Source organism: Gracilinanus agilis, chromosome 5, assembly GCF_016433145.1.
Source record: "Gracilinanus agilis isolate LMUSP501 chromosome 5, AgileGrace, whole genome shotgun sequence".
Lineage (NCBI taxonomy): Eukaryota > Metazoa > Chordata > Mammalia > Didelphimorphia > Didelphidae > Gracilinanus > Gracilinanus agilis.
The window spans coordinates 295,456,806-295,474,576 of record NC_058134.1 but is presented as its reverse complement, the minus strand read 5'-3'; the positions used below and the strand labels follow the sequence as shown (position 1 = coordinate 295,474,576).

Below are 17,771 nucleotides of genomic sequence, written 5' to 3'. Positions count from 1 at the left end.
AAACTATTTGGTACTATAAGAGAAATGCAGATCAGGGGAACAAAACAGACATACAACAAACAGATCATAGTAATCTTGTATTTGACCAAAAAAATAGATTTAGCATATTGGGATAAAAAAAATCACTATTTGCTAAAAATTACTAAGACAACTGAAAAGTTGTTTGGCAGAATCTAGATTTAGACCAATATCTTACCCCATTCACTAAGATAAGATAAAATTGCATGATCTAGAAACAAAAGGTGATATCATAAACAAATTAAAAGAACAGGGAATATATTACCTATCAGATATATGGGTAAAAGATGAATTTATGAGTAAATGAGAGGTAGAGCATTGTGAGATGTAAAATTGATAATTTTTAGTACATTAAATTAAAAAGCTTTTGATAAATAAAACAAATGTTGCCACAATTAGAAGGAAAGCAGAAAATTGGGGGGAAATTTTACAGTCTTTCACATAGAGGTCCCATATTGGAAATATGTAGAGAACTTTGTCAAATTTATGGGAATAAGAGCCATTCCCCAATTGATAAATGGGCAAAAGATATGAATAGTTTTCAGATGAAGAAATTAAAGCTATAATCAAGCTATATTATATAAATTAAAGCTATAATCAATTTTGGAAGACGGATTAATACATGACCCATTTTAGTTTCAAAAGATTCAGGATGAAACATGATTATCTACCTCTAGAAAGAGAACTAATGGACTTAAAGGGTAGATTGAAACATATTTTCTCCTATTTCTTTCTTATGTGTGTGTATAGGAACATGGGTAATATGAAAATTTATTTTGTATGTGTCTATATATTTGTAATAGGTTTTATTTTTCTTGCTTTTTCAATGGGTGTGAGAATTTGTAACAGAAAGTAAAACAAAATTGAATTAAGAAAAAAAGAAAACCTAAAGGCCACTGAGAATGAGACATGCATTTTTGGATACGAACAATTTAGGGAATTTGTTTTGCCCAACTGTGCATATTTGTTACAAGGATTTTGTTCTTTTCAGTGTGGGAGAGATGAGAGGGGGAGAAAATAAATGCTTATTAGTTGAAAAACTAAATTAAATGAAAAACAAACAAGAAGAAAACCCTGTGGACTAAATGTGGGGAAATGGGACTATTCCTGGAAGAAATGCTTGTATCCAAAGTGATGACAATTTTGGACAAGACTAATGTGGGAGTTTAACTGTAGATATTAGGAAAGTTTTGTTTTTCTTCTTTTCAGTGTGGGAAAGATGAGAGGGAGAGAAAATACATCCCCATCAGTTGAAAAGTTAAACTAAATTAAAAACAAACAAAAAGGCTAAATTTAGCAAAGTAGACTGTTCCTCCAAGGTAAAGATAATATATATGTTTTTTAAACCCTTAACTTCTGTGTATTGGCTCCTAGGTAGAAGAGTGGTAAGGGTGGGCCATGGGGGTCAAGTGACTTGCCCAGGGTCACACAGCTGGGAAGTGTGTGAGGTCGGATTTGAACCCAGGACCTCCTGTCTCTAGGCCTAGCTAGCTGCCCCCAAACATAATATTTTTATAGATCTCTGCGTAGGGCCAATGGGAGAAATTACTTTACCTGATGCCGAAAGTTTGTTTTAAGGATTTTGTTTTCTTCCTCCCCAATCCCATCCACAGGAAGTGAAGAGAAAACAAAAGCTTGTAAATTGAAAAGTAAAAATTTTAGGTAATATTGGGGTTCTTGATGAAGAATTGAAGAATATATGTAAAACCAAAGGAAAACCTGTGAAATAGTAACAGGTTTTTTTGTTTTTCTCCACATGACAGTAAATAACTTTTAAGGTTTACCGCGCAGATTAAAAGAATCGGTTATTTTCTTTAGTCCTCGTTACTTTGCACAATCTTGCGGTTCCTGAGACTGTGTCCACGTAGGGACCCGGGCGGGAGGACACCGAGGCTCCGGGCCAAGGCAGGCGCGCGGCCTCCCGCCAGTGAGGGCGCTGTGGTCTCGGGCGGCATCAGGGAGTGCCTGGCGGGTGGAGGGGTGGGGGCAAGGCGAGGGCGGGGCGGCCGTGCGGGAGGAGGCGGAGCTTCGGGGCCAGTGTGACCATCTAGCCCGGCCCTCCGCTCCACTTGGCACCTGAGGCTGGGCCTTTTGGCTAGCTCCTTCCCGTGGCGCGGAGACCCCGCCGGTTCCCCGCAGCATGGCTCCGTCCCGGTGGCAGCTCGGTCTCCGCACCGCCTACTCGGCGGTCGGTTGTGTGACGGGTCTCTCCGCCTTCCTCGTCTGGACCTTCCTTTTCCCTCAGCCTGGGACCGCAGCGATGGGGGGCCTCGCAGGTACCTGGCGGGGCGGGCGGGCGGTCGAAGGATAGGGAACCCAGAGGCTCTTGGCTTCCCACAGCCTCTACCGAGGGAGGATGGGGGTCGTCTCCCTACTCCCCTTCTTGGCACTCATTCTCCCTGGCGCATCATGGGAGGGCTCATTTGCATATATCTGCATAGCCGCCTCCGCGCGCGCTGCTCGAGTCCTGCCTCGGTCTCCTCCTGCACTTGGAGGGGCCGCGCCCGGTCCTACGTTGCCCCTAACCCTCACTCCCGCTTCAGGTTGGTTTAGCTCAACCTTGGCCCGTGGGACCGACCTGATTGGCGGCGAGGGTTAACACAGTCCGCCCCTACGCCTGTCCCTTTTCCCGCGGGGCTCTCCTGGGGTGGCGCTCTTTCTGGAATTAGAAATAATGTGTCCCCCTCCCAACCCACCCTCGCCCAGGTCCCGCGGGCAAGCCAGACCAGGATCGCCCCCGGTCTGGCAGGGATCCCGGCACCTGCCTTTGGACCCCTGGGGAACCCAGCGCCTCACCCTCGATATTGAGACGAGTTCCAGTGCAAAGAAGGCGGCGCTGGGGGAGGGGAATCCCAAGACCCTATCTGCCCCGACTTAGCGCCCACCTCTTTACCTTCGGGTCTGTCGCCTCTGACGTACGAGAAGGGTAGGAGCGCCCACTTGCCTTACCGCTGGGCTAGAGGATTAGATTAGGGGAAGCCACTTTGAACAAAGCAAAAACCACGTAAATGTTCTAGGATCGTGATATTGTTATAAAGGTATTTGACGAGGATCGCCCAGGACCCCTGCCCCAAGGGGCCTGAATGTCGGTCTAATGGAAAACGAGCAAACCTGCAGATCCCTGGCATTTCTTGTGCACTGTCTGTGCCGAAAGGTGGTGGAAGGCATGCATTCTGCTGTGGGAGAGGGCCCTCAGGGTGAGAGCTTCCATGATCTCTGTGGATTCTCATTTTGATATTTTAAACTTTTGAGTAAATTTTCTCTTTTTTACAAATGAAGTAACAGAGGTTAGATGATTTTCAGGGCTTGAACTTGAACCCAGGTCTTGACCTGCAGAGCAGTGAGCCCTTTCCTGTGCCACATGCTTCGGGAGTGAACCAAGGCCAGGTGTGTGCCTCCTCCAGACATGCCACATTTCTTTTTCAACAAGAGGAGCCGAAGTTTCCAGCCTGCATTCTCCAACCCCTCTCTTTCCCCCTCTGTCAGTTCCCTCTGTCAGGACTGCCTCCCTCTTTTTGAAACATTCTCCCCATCTTGGCATTTGCAACTTGATGCCAAAGAAATGTAAAGGAGAATCAGCTGTAGGGGGATGGGATCAAAGGTAGGGAGATCAGTCTCTAAGTAGATCCATTCTCATCCCTTAAAATGGGCCTACTCCTTAGCTGTGTGATCCTGGGCAAGTTACCTAACCCCCGTGGCCTAGCCCTTACTGTTCTGCTTTAGAACCAATACACAGTACTGATTCTAAGACAGAAGGGAAGAGTTTAAAAAAAATGGGGAGGGGGTTACTGGACCAGGATTTAAAATCCATTTAGCCTAGTGATCTTAAGCAAGTCTTTACTTCTCTAGGTCTTATGTCTTTTAGTTGTAAAGTGAAGGAATTGGACTAGATGATGTCTGAGGTCCTTTCCTATGTAATAAATTCTATGTGATAAAATTCTAATAATACTTGTGCAAGCTGTGCTCTGACTCTCCCAGGATATGAGTCTCTGGGACTATACAATCTGCCTTAATATTATAGGTGATGGTCAGTCTGTCTAGTGACCCACAACTATACCCTGGGAGAAGAAATGGCCTCTTGAATAGGCTTTGTAGCCTATTATCCCTCTTTGCTTCCTAGAGATTAGAACCTTAGGGATGAGGGTAACCTCTGTACCTTCTTTGGCACAAAAGAAATTATATCACTGGCCCCTTGAGTTGAGATCACATGGCCTCTGATCACTTGTCCAAAAGATGCTGAGTCACAGGAGAGCACTTCCAGTTTTCTTTTTTTCTCTCTCCTCTCCAGGGGCACATGTCCAGTGGTGTTGGGGTGTAAAGCTGCCTGGGCATGATACCAGGGAGTAGTGAGGAATGCATGCCAGACAGGCATTAGTAGCAGAAGGAGTTAGCTCCTGAGCCTGGTGGCACTGAAAAAAAAAATGGGGACAATGGAGAAAGAAGGGCCAGGGCCCATTTGCTGGGGTCTACTTCAGATTTACAGGTATAAAACACTAAGTGGCTCTATATGGCTTTGTTTAGAAAGGAAAAAAAATTGAGTCCTCACTCTAACTCTTAACAATAAAAAAAAAATAAAAACATGTAAGTGATCCTTTTGCTCCAATGTATTGGGGGCTGGACTTGGCAGTTCCATGTGACTGTGGGCCACATCTCCACAAGGGTCAGTGATGGACAGTGGCTCTGGGAGGTTATGTTGTGCCAAGTTTGTTGCTGTGTCCTATTTTGATATCTATAGATACATTTTCTTTATGTGTCAGATCTGTATTGAGTCATAACTCATAAGTGACATGACAGTGACAAGTCATTGCGTCAGCTAACCAAGGCTTTCCTTTGATCAACTTGTCCTTGTGGCTTGGGGGTGATTTGACAGGTTACTCTGTTTTTCCCTTGTGCACACAGCTTTGCTGTACATAGGCATTTTTCACATGAGGCAGTATGGGCACCTTTGGAAGTTTTTACCCAAATGAAGCGGAACAGTTTGGTAGGGAGAAGTACCGATGGGTGCAAGGGACTTGAGTCTCTTTTTCTATTGACTCTTTGCCTCTTTGGTGCTTCCACATTACCCCTTTAAAAATGAGTATTAGGAGTCTTTTTCTTCCTCTTTCCCCCTTTTTTATGTGAGCTCCATGGTCAGCATCTCTATTAGTTCCTTACTTAGCAGTTGCTAGTTCCAAAAGATGCTGAGTCATGGGAGAGCAGCTCTCAGGGCCTCCCCTAGCCTCTACTGAAAAACTTGGAGAAGTTGCCTGGATTCCTCCTTTGGCAGCATGTCTTTGTGAACCCCCTCCTTCATTGCCCTCGGACTTACAAACAGGGAAGGAAAATATCCTTGACACAGGTAGTCTCACTCCCTTTCAAGAAACTGTTGGTGATATGGTAGAAAAAGGGCAGGTTTCAGTCATTACCCTCTTATAGTTCCCCTCCCCTGCCTCTTGTGCTTCCTGCTGGCGTGGATGGGTACTTTCTACTGTAGCCTTTGAGACCTACTGGCCTAGAATGCTACCTCGGCCATGAAGTTTCCTTCTCTAAAGGTACTGAAACTCTATGCTAGGCAGTGGGGTAGGCTCAGTGGATAGAGAGCCAGGCCTGGAGTTGAGAGGTCTTGAATTCAGACGCTTTCTAGCTGTATGACCCTGGACAAATCACTTAACCCCTGTTGCCTAGCCCTCGGTGCTCCTTTGTCTTAGACTTGATACTAAGACAGAAGGTAAAGATTTAAAAAAAGAAAGAAAAGAAACTTTGGGAACCTAATAGCCTGAATGGCCTTACCCTTTAGAGGGAGTGGGATGACCCTACTGCCCTCTTTTCCTAGGTATTTTAAAATTATTTTTCATTATGAGTAAACACAAATATCTTACTATATAAAGAAAAACAAAAATGTGGGTTGTGTTGTGAAGCTTCTGCTATGTAAATTTCAAAAAAACAAATTTTGTGTGGTTTGTTGTTTGGTATAGTTCAAGTTTAATATGGCAATTCCAACACTTCTCTGCTTGTTTGTTCCCTTCTGAACTTCCTTCTGTTTTTTTTTTAATGACGCATCGATTTTTCTCTTTTTTAAAATTCACTATCATTCCTTTTCCATTCTTTCCACTACCTCCCATCACAAAGGGAAATAAAAAGCCTTCCCTTGTAACAAATGCATCCATTAGGTATCTATTAAATTGCATGTCACATTCTGCACTTGTAGTCCTTCACACCTTTCTCATCAGTCCTCGAAGTTATGATTGGTCATTGAATTGATCAGAGCTCTTAAGTCTTTCACAGCTGTTTTCTTTACAATGTTGTAGTTATTGTATAAATTTTTCTCTCCCTATGTCTTTGTTGGCTCAGGAACCCTGGGGCCTTAATCACATTCAGAGGATTGTTGCCAAGCAACTGGCACTGCCTGGCACAGAATGATCCAGTTGTGTTGGCCTGGTGGACACTGTCATCCTAGGGAAAATGCCTCCCCAGGCCCTGAAGGGCAGGTTCAGAGAAGAGTGGTAGCAAGGTATATGGGCATGCATGGACCCATATTTCTTCCTCAAATTCTAACCCTGGGAGTCTCTTAAGAGCTCGTGCTTCAAAGTATTGAAGAGGAACCCTGTATGACATGTGGTCAAGGCCAGGGCTTGTTGGACATGATGAAGGTAGGAAATTTAGTGAGGAAAAAAACAGAAAAATTTAGTGAGAGCTTCCAAGGAAAGGAGTTGTAGTTGATGTGACATGGCTGAAGAGGGGGCTCTTAGAGATGGTCCCACAAGTGTTGTGAGGTCTTTAGAGAAGGGGGGGGACTAGTGTTAAGAGTAGTTTCCTAAATCTTGGCTCTCTGCTGCTTGGGAAACAAAGCAGTGATGGTGACTGAAGGGAAAGGAACAGGGAAGGACTTTGAAAAACGGGAGGAAGGGGTGAGGTTCTAAGGGGACAGAGGCAGACCATACCTGGAGTTTTCCTCTTTTAGAGATAGGGAAGCTAAAGTCTTCTGCTACTTCAGGTAGTAGGAGTTATCTTGGCTGTAGCCCCCTTTCAAGAATACCTCCTTGCCCATACAGGGCTGCCCATGGATCTGTGGTCTTCAGCTTCCTGTAAGGAGGGCCAGGCTGACACTGTGCCCCTTCTCCAGGTGTTCTGGCGCTCTGGACTCTGACGACGCATGTGATGTACATACAGGATTACTGGCGCACCTGGCTCAAGGGCCTTCGATGCTTCCTCCTAGTGGGCATCTTCTTCTCCACTGTCTCCATCACCGCATTCTGCACCTTCCTTGTCCTGGCCATCACTAGGCATCACGGTGAGGGCTTGGAGGCTGGGAGGAGGGTATTTGGCTAGAGTGAAATGGGCATAGAGAGAGGTCAAACAAGATGAATGCTATAAGACCCAACTCAAGATAAGCCACATTTCAAGCAGTAGTAATATCTGTAATATCCATTGACCAGTTAAAAAGGGAATTACCAGAGAATTGACAAGTCTAGCCTGAGCCCAGAGCACATTCCACCCTCCTGAGATTGTTGGGGTGTAGTTGTTCTACAGTATAATAATGCACATTTATATAGTGCTTTAAGGCCTATAATACATGGGTTTGTTCCCTTATTGATGCAATCCACTGCTAGGAAAAAAGGTTTGTCATAAACATAAGGTAGGTTGACTCAAGCATGGTAACCTCAGACTTAAAAACTGGCCAGTCTCAGACCTATCTTCTAGAAGCCCTGATTATCATTACTACCCTAGCTTCTCTGTTGTACTTTGTTCCCCACCCTCTTTGCTTGAACCAGAGAATATTCATCAGATTTGGATCTTCCAGTTGGGTTGGGTACAAGGCATAATGGGCATCATGCAAAGGGATCAAGGGAGGGGGTGTCTTTTTCCTTGTATACAGTGACTCCCCTTTCCTTGAGTCTTGGGCAACAAGGTAGCATTATAGGGCAGGACCTGAAATCATCTTTGAGTCTCTTATAACTATCCTTTCCTTGCTTCCTGCAGGATTCACAGATCCCACCAGCTACTACCTCTCCTGTGTGTGGAGCTTCATCTCCTTCAAATGGGCCTTCTTGCTCAGCTTATATGCCCACCGCTACCGAGCTGACTTTGCTGACATAAGCATCCTCAGTGACTTCTGACCTTGACTATTTAGCCTCCCCAGTGGGGTGGTTCTTAGTGATTGGACTCAATCTTTGAGAAGCAGAGAGGTCCTGTCCTCCCCTGCCCCACCTCCTGTTGGGAGGTTCAGGAACCACAGCAGAGGATATGCTGGGGGGGTGGCCTAGGGTGAAGGCTCCCAGGACACTTTCCCTTACCCTGTAAGCAAGGTCCTTGAGTGGGGGAAGGGCCTGTCTAGGGAGGGGATGCTTTGTACTTTTTCATATGGATCTATTTTCTTATCCTAAGGTAAGTCCTTTTTAAATGGAGAAGGAAGCAAGGAAGTTAGGAGAAGGCTATGGATTTGTGTAAGGGGGGAAACTGGCTCAAGAAAACATTTATATTGGCAGGCCCAGGAGCTGGGTGGAAGAAGAGGTAATTTGGTTGCTTCTGTCACCCAGTTTGAAAGAGCCCTTCTCTGTCCCTTTCTAACAGGGCAGGATCAGGTTTGAAGATTTGCCAGTGAAGCTAAGGGAGTCTCTGAGAAGAGACTCTTTCCTAGAAGAGCCTGCTTCCTTGTGTATTGGGGATTAGAGAAAAGGGCTCTTTCTCTCCTTTTACCCTCCTATAGGATTTCCCCTTTTTTTAGGGACTCTGGGATTAGGCAGTAATCCTGCATCTCGGAGCAACACTTATGGAATCTTGAAGTGGTTATAGATGAATTGGCAAATGCCAGGGGCAGATACCTTTAGAAGAGATTTTGGAAGATGGCAAAATAGCTCAGACCAGGAGGGGTGTTTCTTCTGATCAACCCACATGTTCACATACCACTTTACACCCTCATTTATTCCCCATCCAGTCCTAGGTAGGCCACTTTCCTGGGGTTGAGGTTGGGGCTGGGGAAGCTACACAGAGTTTTGCAGGAGAGACAGGTCTTTGGACATTGTTAGACCTGTTAGTTGGAAATCTCCTTAGCCTACCACAGGTCTCCTGCTTTCTTTCCCTCTCCTAAAATTTTTTATCTTTTTCCCCTACTTCTGGACAAAAAAAGATCTGCTTTCTAATACCATATTCTGGCCCAGGGGTCCTTAACAAGCTCTACGGGTCTGCTGTTATATTTCTACATTGTGTTGGCATTGTGCATGTTTCACTTTTTATCTCTTTCTTCCCTACTCTTCAAACTAATTCTTGTGCCCATCCCACCCTCAGCCATATTGCCGAGTCACTGTCACTTTAGCAAAAATACAACAAACAAGCTGTTTTATCACTAATGGCCTCTGGGTGTCACTTGTGTGCTAGAGAGCTTTGAAGGAGACTTGAAGAATGCAGGCAGAGAAATGGGGTCATCAGAAGCTGAGTGCTGTCATTTCTAGATACCCTCCATATGCCCTCATTGATTCTTATCTGTTGTTAATCAGGGGAAAATCAGGCAAGATATTCAAGGCCTTGGGCATAAAGTAGCTAGGTGGATAGAGCACTGGGTCCAAAGTCAGGAAGACACAAGTTAAAATTCTACCTCACACATGTCCTAGCTGTGTGACCTTTTAACTTCTTAAGCCTTGGCTTCCTCATTTATAAAATAGGAATAATAATAATACCACATCCTTCCAGTTCAGTTGTAAGAATAAAATAATATTTATAAAGTTCTTTTCAAACCTTACAGTGCTAGATAGATGCTAGCTATTAGTAGAGGGGGGAAGGGGCAAGCGTTTATTAAGCATCTTTTATATGCCAAGCACCTTACAAATATTCTCTTATTTGATCCTCATAACAATCCTGAGAGGCAGATGTTATTATTATCCCTATTTTACAGATGAGAAAACTGGGTCAGACAGCTATGAGTATTTGAGGCTATACCACAACTCAGATCTTCCTGACTCTAGCCCTAGCACTTTGTCCACTGTTCCATAGAGCTGTCTATATTCAGTGATGATAATAGACATTGTGGCATATGTTATCAATGTGCTTTATTACCTATTTCTATATTATTATATTTGAATGCATTACTATTATTAGGACCATGGAAGCCTGTATTCTAAGCCCCATCATTGTTTCAGAAACTCTTATCACCACTTCTGCCCCTTTACATCACTGGTGATTGGGTCTGTCATGGTGCCCATTACTTGTTCTTCATTCCCAAGGGGCCAGAAAATGAAGGGGAAAGAAAGGAAGAAGGAACTAAGGCTTTTCAGCTCTTGGGGGTGGGGGAAGAAGTTCTGCCTCACCTTCTCTCCCCCAGCAAGGGGGGTTATGTGCACAGTTAGGAACCATATGTACCAGAACCAATCTTGTAACTTACTGTCCCTCCTTCTACCCAGATCTCAGACCCAAATGGTCATTTAATTTCTCTACTTAATGCACTGAGCTTCCAAGAACCACTGCCTTCTGTTTTTCTTTGGAACTTCAGGCTCAATAAGCATGTAAATAATCAGCACTTCCTTCTAACACTGTGTCCTGTATGTGGAATAATGTCTGGTCAAGCATGTACAAGTGTAAAAGAAATGCTAATGTCTTGGCCTTTATGTGATGAAGAGTCCACCTTTCTTAGGCACTGTGGACCAAGCACTAGATTTGGAATAGAGGTTTTACATTCAAATTCTGGCTTTGCCACTTACTATGTCACTTCTGGGTCTCAGTTTTCTCATCTGTAAAACAAGGGGATTAGGTGAAGCTATCTTCTAGCTGGTTCAGTAAAAGACTGGAGACATACTACTGTGTAATCCAAGAAAGGCAAGAATGAACAAGGGCAATAATGTAGATCCCATCAGGATGGGATAGCATGGTCAGCATCTCCAGATTTGCTTTCCTTTTCCCTGACATCTCTTCTCCCTTTTATATGTCATCCATGAGGGAATGTACCCACTCACTTCAGTGCACATTAGTGTGTGAACCCACTTAAACCAATTCACCACCAGGAGGCCTTTGTCTTGTGCAGTATTAAAGCAAATAAACATTTATTCAGATTTTTCTTTTTCTTAAACAAAAACATGCACATACACAGGAGTTTTGTGGGGGAGACATACATGCGCACACACACAAATACTTTCTGGCCCCAAGCTGGAGCTAGGAAGCCCCTGTGCTGATGTCCCCAGGAGCAGCCCTTCTCACTGGCCCACATCTTTTCTTTAGCTCACCTCACCTTTCCTTCAGCTAAGGCAGTTCTATGTGGGGACAGGAATCAAGCCTGAATGGAAGCCTTAAGATGGGAAAAGATAAGGCTCCCTCTAAGTTATGTTTCCCAGAGAGAAGATAAGGGAGTTGGCACCATCTGCTTGGGGGAGAGGGACAGCTTGCTCACTCCCCAGGATACTGAGATGGTTGAGTCAAGGTAATACACAGTCCAGGCACTGAAGATGGGGGTGGGGTGGAGAATTGTCTAACTAGCAATTCTTCTTAGATTGTGCTGCATACTAGTGCCTGGCAAGGGCATCCCTGAAAGCCCAGGAAGTTTGGAGTGGAGAGATGACAGGATATCTAATCATGCACAAGGGGGAAGGAGACCTCTGGGGGCCTCCCATTGAACCTGTCTTCTCTGGAGCTCTAACTGCAGGAAGGATTGAGAGTTCACATTTCCATACAGACCTTGAAGGCTGTGTGGCAAAGGGCTGGGGCCCCTGGTTGGAGATAGTGGTTAGGAGTAGATTGAGGCTTGAGAGCCAAGAACCTTGTCAGACTCCCACAAAAAGCTGTCTTCTCCTGCAAGCCAGAGGTCCTAGTAAGCCATGCTCCAGAAAGCTAGAGGAATCTGCCCTGGGAGGAGAGGCCCAGGGTGGGTTAGTGGCTGAGCACCACTCCCTTATCTCTCTTAGTTCCTTTCTGGAGACTTGCCCCTGTTCCCCACCCTCGGGCTTGAGGATCCTCCCAAATTTTCTGGGTGACTTGTCAAGGGAGGAGCAGGAGTGGCAGGCATCAGACCAGGACCCTTGGGGATCTGAAGCCTCAGGGACTAAACATGGTGGCCATTGGTTAGAAGATCTAGGTCTGAAGGGCAGGAGTGGATGGTAGATTGCTTTATCCTGAAGCCTTAGATATTCATAGGCTCCTCTTCTTCCTCCATCAGCTGCTCTGAGGGCCTGGTTTGGGAAGAAGATGAAGCAAAAATTGGCCACAGTCAAGTCAGAGAACTCAGAGAGGGAAGGCTGAGGTGAGAGGGAGACCCTGTCATCTCTGGGTTAGGCAGTGAGAATGGAAGGAGAAAAAAGGACTGATGGGGGTTAGGTATAGTGAGGACTAGAGGACTGGAGATAAAGATAGATTGCAAAATCCAGACTAACGAGGCTGTTGGTGGTGTAGAGTAGGAAAGTTACCTCTTTTCTGCCAGGATGCCCACTGACAGGGAGGCCAGTGCTGACACTGTCTCCACTTCTTCTGTGTCTGCCATTGCTACTGAGGGGACCCAAGAATCCGGACAGGAGGCCAACCATTGCATTGAGCCCCAATACTTACCTGAAATAAGACACTAAGTAAGATTCAGGATTGATATAACACACCCAGCATCATGAGCAAGGAAATACTCCTAAGGCTGGGTGTCTGAGTTCAGCAGAACAAGGCCAGTGAATCAGACACTGATAGAAGCTGATCCTTAGGCCACTCTTCCCTCCCCTTAAGCCCCATATCTGCACCCATTTTGCCCTGCTTTCCAGCTCCCAGATAAAATGTGCAATTAAAGCAAACAGGAAAATATGGAGAAAGTATGGGCCCAGTTTTAGGGGCCAGTGGGACAGTGAATACTGATGTGGAGAGGAACAATCCAGGCTGCTGTGCATGGTGACCCAATATTCAGCTTAATGGATTCAGAGAGGCTCCCACAGTCTTTCCAGCTCTAAGCTTGTGTCCTTGCTCTACTGTTCAGCCTAGGACTTATTAGGTCCAGAATATGCTTTCCTAAAGCCCCTTACTTGTCTTGCAACTGAGAAGGCTGTCCTATTACCCTCCCCCACACCTTTCTAGGATTCTTTTAAAATTCTTTTTAAAAGCAGCAATAGGTCAGCTTGTAGACTTTAATACCTATAGCAGTGATGATGAACCTATGGCATGGGTGCCAAAGATGGCACGAAGAGTGCTCTCTGTGGGCACTCGACTACCCTCCCTCCCCACCCGCAGAGGGACTCTGGTGGAGCCGCTCCCCAACCCCTCTCTGCCATGTCTGATGGCATTTTTTCCCACAACACCTGCCTTCTGCCCATCAGTCCAATGGGAGCACACGGGGGTGGGGAGATGGTGTGATGTGGGTAGCTCACAGGTGGCAGAGCTGGAGAGGAACAGAGCCCTTGGGCCATTCCCCTCCTGGTCTCTACATTACTTACTTCACTCACCCCTTCACCCCACAACCCAATGGGAGTGCTTTCTCCCTCCCATGTGTGGGGTAATCGGGGATGGGGCATACCCAGCATGTGGGGGAAGGCACAGCACTCAGTGGGGGGGGGGGGCAGGGCCCAGCACTCCATCTCTAAAAGGTTCACCATCACTGACTATAGTTTACATTTTGATTCTTTTTTTTATAGGCAATGGGGGTCAAGTGACTTGCCCAAGGTCACACAGCTGGGAAGTGTCTGAGGTCATATTTGAACCTAGGACCTCCCATCTCTTGGCCTGGCTCTCAATCCACTGACCCACCCAGCTGCCCCCTATAGTATACATTTTGGGAATATATTTGGGAAGTTAATGGATTGGTCTATTATGCACACATTCCACATACTTTTGAAGTCCCAGGAATGTTCACACATCAATTCCCAAGTCAGGCAGGGTTCCAAAGGCCCTTGTTAATAGTGCTGGCTAATTGGCATAGAAGTACTTGCCACTAGAGGCTTGGAAAACTTTCACTTAGTCCTAATTTGGGGGAATAAGAGGGGATCACACCATTATTTTTAGTACCCTTAGGGGAATCCTATACTGTATTATTGTCTGGTACCTACAGCCTTAGCAGTGCCCCCATGGAATGGATCTATCCCTGAGTAAAGTTAATTTTATGACTCAACCCCCTCCCACCCTTGGATCAGATTATCGGGCTGTCCTATCACCCCTTTACTCACTGTGCACCCGGATCACAGCTTCCAGAGATCGAATGGCATTTAGGTTGGGTTTCTGTTTCCAGCTCTCTTCAGAGAGGGGATCCACCTACAGGAAATGCACATACCAGTCACCTAAGGGCCCAGATACCTCCCCCTCCTCCATTCCTTGGCCTTGGCCTGGACTGGAGATGGATTCCAGTCATCCTCAATTCTGTGCCCCTAAGAACCTATACTCCCTCCTGCCCAGCTGAGTGTAGAGAGAAGTATCTCACCTTGTTACCTAGCAGAGCGGTCACACAGGCTTCGGAGGCATCGCAAATGGCTGTGAGGTCATGGCCGCCCTCCAAGGCCAAAACCACGGCTCCTCCTGCTAAACTCATCAGCTGCTGTGTCATGTACCCAAAGCCTGGGATAGGAATGGACGGGTGCATGGAATCATGGAGGCTTCTGCCCGTTTCATTATTCCCTCCACTGCCGAGGGACCTCATTGTTTTCTAGGATGCATCCCATCTAAGACTTTCCCCCAGGGCCAAGGAAGCTCCCCCAACCTTGTGAATGCCTCCAAGTCTCATCCTTCCATGGGAAGGGCTGCTAATTCAACCTGGGACCCACATTCTTAGGAAATGGCTCTACTGCTGGCTTCTGTCTTAACTATTAGACAGCCTTGAAACCAAGGGATCTGGGCAGTGGCTAATGCCCACAGACCTACAGGATGGACAAGATAACTCATTAAGAAGTTGGCCAACAGGTCAATAGGCTATTAGGGGACTTGGCCCTAAAATTTCCCCTAACTTTGAGTAAGACACAAGCTGACCAAGGTCATATCCCTCCCCACATTTTCCCCTTTTCATGTTTCAGTCTCAGGATGAACGAAATCTCTTCTCAGTCTAGAAGCCATTTGCCTCAGGAATCTTCTTACACTTGGCAGAGACATGGTAGCCTCCCAGAGGTGGGGGGTGTCCATCTGCAGCATCAAATCCAGCTGACACCAGAACCAGGTCAGGAGAAAATTCCCTGGCGATGGGCATCACGACTGTTCTGTGGGGCACATCATATTCTCAGGGACCATTTGTGGTAAGGTAGTCTTGGAGTGCAAAAAGGGACACTACTGGGGCAATGGGCAAGTCAGAGTCTCAGAGCATGGCTAAATTTGGCCCTAGTGACCAGGATCATGGTTCCTGAGAAAATCAGTACTGTCACCCATCATCCCTGGACTCACTTAGATTCTCCCACTGAATCGTCAGGCCTTCCAAACATGTCTCTCCCTTTCCTCAGCCTTAACCTATCCTATATATTTTTAAATTGAGAAGTTCCTAGGGTCTTTTACAAAAATGTGCTAAACTATCCAATCTCAAATATCCTCTCCTTCCAACAACGAAGGGCCTACAAAATTCCTCCTCAAAGCTCGTTTCCTTCACAAAGCCTTTTCTGACCCAACTACCCACCTCTAATTGATGGCTCTTCATTTCCATGTGAAGAAATTGAGTCTGAGAGGTTAACTGACATGCCCAGGATCACACAACTACAAAGTATCTAAATCAGGATTTGAACTTGGACCTCCCTGACTCCCAATCTAACATTCTATTGACTAGTGATTGCTCAATAGATTTCTTGGCTTACCTAGGGCTGTTGGAGGAAGAGACAAGAGAGGGGGCCTGTTTCAACCTGTCTTATTTTATGTCTCAAACTTCCTCAGAAATCCTATCACTCTGAATACTAACCTGAAGGCTGCCAGATATTCGGGGTCTCCCATGGGTGGGTCGAGGCCTCCAGCCCAGGCAACATTGATGTTGAAGCCTTCTCCACTGCCAGCCCCCACCTGCAACACAGGGAGGAGAAAGATAAAAGAAGTCAAAGTGGTACCAGAGATTATTGGTGGTGGGAAGAACTTGAGAGACCATCTAGTTCAATCTTCTTATTTTATAAAAAAGAAAATTAAGGCTAATTAGTGGCAGAGGTAGGACTGGAACCCCAAACTCCTGGTTACCAGGCTATGTTCTTGCCAAGTAATTCATGTTGTATCTTAGACCACACATACTAATAATCATTAAATTCAGTGGCTCCCTATTGCCTTGAGGACTGAACATAAAATTTTTTATTTTTAAAGTCCTTCATAATCTAGTTCCTTCCTGTCTTTCTAGTATTCTTATACTTAAATCTCCTCCGTGTATTTTGTAATCTAGTAACAATAGCTTTCTTCCCATTCCTCACATAAGATGCTCCATCTCCTGACTTGGTATTTTTACTGTTGTTAATTTTTTTTTCTTTTCCTATTTCCAGAGTTTTTTACACAGTGCCTGGCACATTTAATAAATGCTTACTGACTTGTCACCTTCTTGGTAAAGTCCCAGAAGAGTCTGGCTAATGAATGACAGATAAACCGAATGAATATCTTTAAGGCAGTAGCTTGTGATTTTAAAAACAACTTACTTTCTATTTTAGAATAGATATTAAATATTGGTTCCAAAACAGAAGAGTGGTAAGGGCTAGGCAAGTGGGATTAAGTGACTTGCCCATGGTCACACAGCTAGGAAATTGTTTGAGGCCAGATCTGAACCCAGGTCCTCCCAAATCCAGTCTTGGCTCTCTAGTTACTGAACCACCTACCTGCTCCTAGCAGCTTGTGATTTAAAGAAATCTGAAAAGGATGAAGTGAAGTGTGTTAGCAAAAACATTGGACTTAGTGTCAAAAGTTTTGGATTTGAGTCCTGACTGCTACTTTCTGATTTTGGGCAAATCACTTCACATGTTTAGGTTACAATTTCCTCAAATGTAAAATGAGAAGACTGGAATAGATGATCTCTAAGGTCCTTCCTGGAGCTAGCTATGGTTCTATGTAATTTGTTTTGTGCACCAATGTAAAACCTGATGATAGAAATAGCCACCTCTTAATTTGTCAATTTTTAAGTCCTGATTTTTGAATACTGAGTTTTCTTCAAGTGAAACATTCCCATATTAAATTGTGGCAGGTGCTATATGAGACACAAACCTGTTCCTTCCCCCCAAACAGCTCTCCAAATTGGGGCAATAACTCAGTAACACTTTCTTTAGAGTGAGGAAATTAGGGATGGAGCAGCCCAAGAAGTACAGATACATATTAAGGAATTAGAGTCAGATAGGAGAGAGGGAAATAAATCTCAGGCACATTTGAAAAAAGAATGCTTGTGATCCAAAGATGATGATGATGTTTTATTTTTTAGTTTCAAGTAGCTGCCAACTAATAAACTTCCAAACTTTTTCTTTTTACCCCTCTCTCCCTTCTTTCTCACCAGATGGCCACCCTTAATCCTTTCCTGAAAAAAATCAAGGAATCCATTATGGGCTCTTTTTTCCCCTTCTCCAATGTCTGAAATTCTTTTGTATCATTCCTTTGTTTGAGTCACTAAGGAGGAGGTGGTTCTTCTCCTTGCTAAGGCCAACCTGTACCTTAGATCCCATCTGTTCCTTTCTCCTCTGAGAGTTTGTTCCTTTTATTAATCCCTTTCCTTCAGTTTCTTCTTATCTATTGGCACTTTTCCTCCCATGTTTTCTCTATCACTTGACCTGCTATGCCCTTGAGCTATGGTCCTAAATATTTTTTTCCTTTCTCCTTTCTCCTCCAAACATAGCCAATTCTGTTTAAGTTATCACCATCCTGTTAGCCACCCAGTTTCACAACCCTAGAATTATCTTTGACTCTTTCCTTTC

The 17,771-nt window shown here is 45.1% G+C and overlaps 2 protein-coding genes across 3 annotated transcripts in view; one reads left to right on the top strand and one right to left on the bottom strand.

The window, feature by feature from the left end:
- Positions 1-1,979: 1,979 nt before the first annotated feature.
- Positions 1,980-9,340, top strand: SLC48A1 (solute carrier family 48 member 1). The gene is made up of 3 exons (XM_044677255.1): positions 1,980-2,294; positions 7,121-7,288; positions 7,978-9,340. Exons 1-3 carry the CDS (start codon positions 2,159-2,161, stop codon positions 8,112-8,114), a joined length of 441 nt encoding a protein of 146 aa, XP_044533190.1. The 5' UTR covers positions 1,980-2,158; the 3' UTR covers positions 8,115-9,340.
- A 1,658-nt stretch (positions 9,341-10,998) lies between these two features.
- HDAC7 (histone deacetylase 7) overlaps positions 10,999-17,771 on the bottom strand; it is a 50,035-nt gene continuing 43,262 nt past the window's right edge. For both annotated transcript variants that reach the window (XM_044679390.1, XM_044679391.1), the window contains 6 exons: positions 15,806-15,903; positions 15,004-15,122; positions 14,357-14,490; positions 14,106-14,190; positions 12,381-12,519; positions 10,999-12,146 (listed from right to left, as the gene is read on the bottom strand). In XM_044679390.1, coding sequence (XP_044535325.1) covers positions 12,098-12,146; positions 12,381-12,519; positions 14,106-14,190; positions 14,357-14,490; positions 15,004-15,122; positions 15,806-15,903 — 624 coding nt within the window. In that variant the 3' untranslated portion in view covers positions 10,999-12,097. The remainder of the gene's footprint in view (positions 12,147-12,380; positions 12,520-14,105; positions 14,191-14,356; positions 14,491-15,003; positions 15,123-15,805; positions 15,904-17,771) is intronic.

Coding starts and splice junctions, on each gene's coding strand:
- SLC48A1 (XM_044677255.1), top strand. CDS start 2,159: ATGGCTCCGTCCCGGTGGCAGCTCGGTCTCCGCACCGCCTACTCGGCG. Junction 2,295..7,120: donor AGCGATGGGGGGCCTCGCAG/GTACCTGGCGGG, acceptor CCCCTTCTCCAG/GTGTTCTGGCGCTCTGGACT. Junction 7,289..7,977: donor GGCCATCACTAGGCATCACG/GTGAGGGCTTGG, acceptor TGCTTCCTGCAG/GATTCACAGATCCCACCAGC.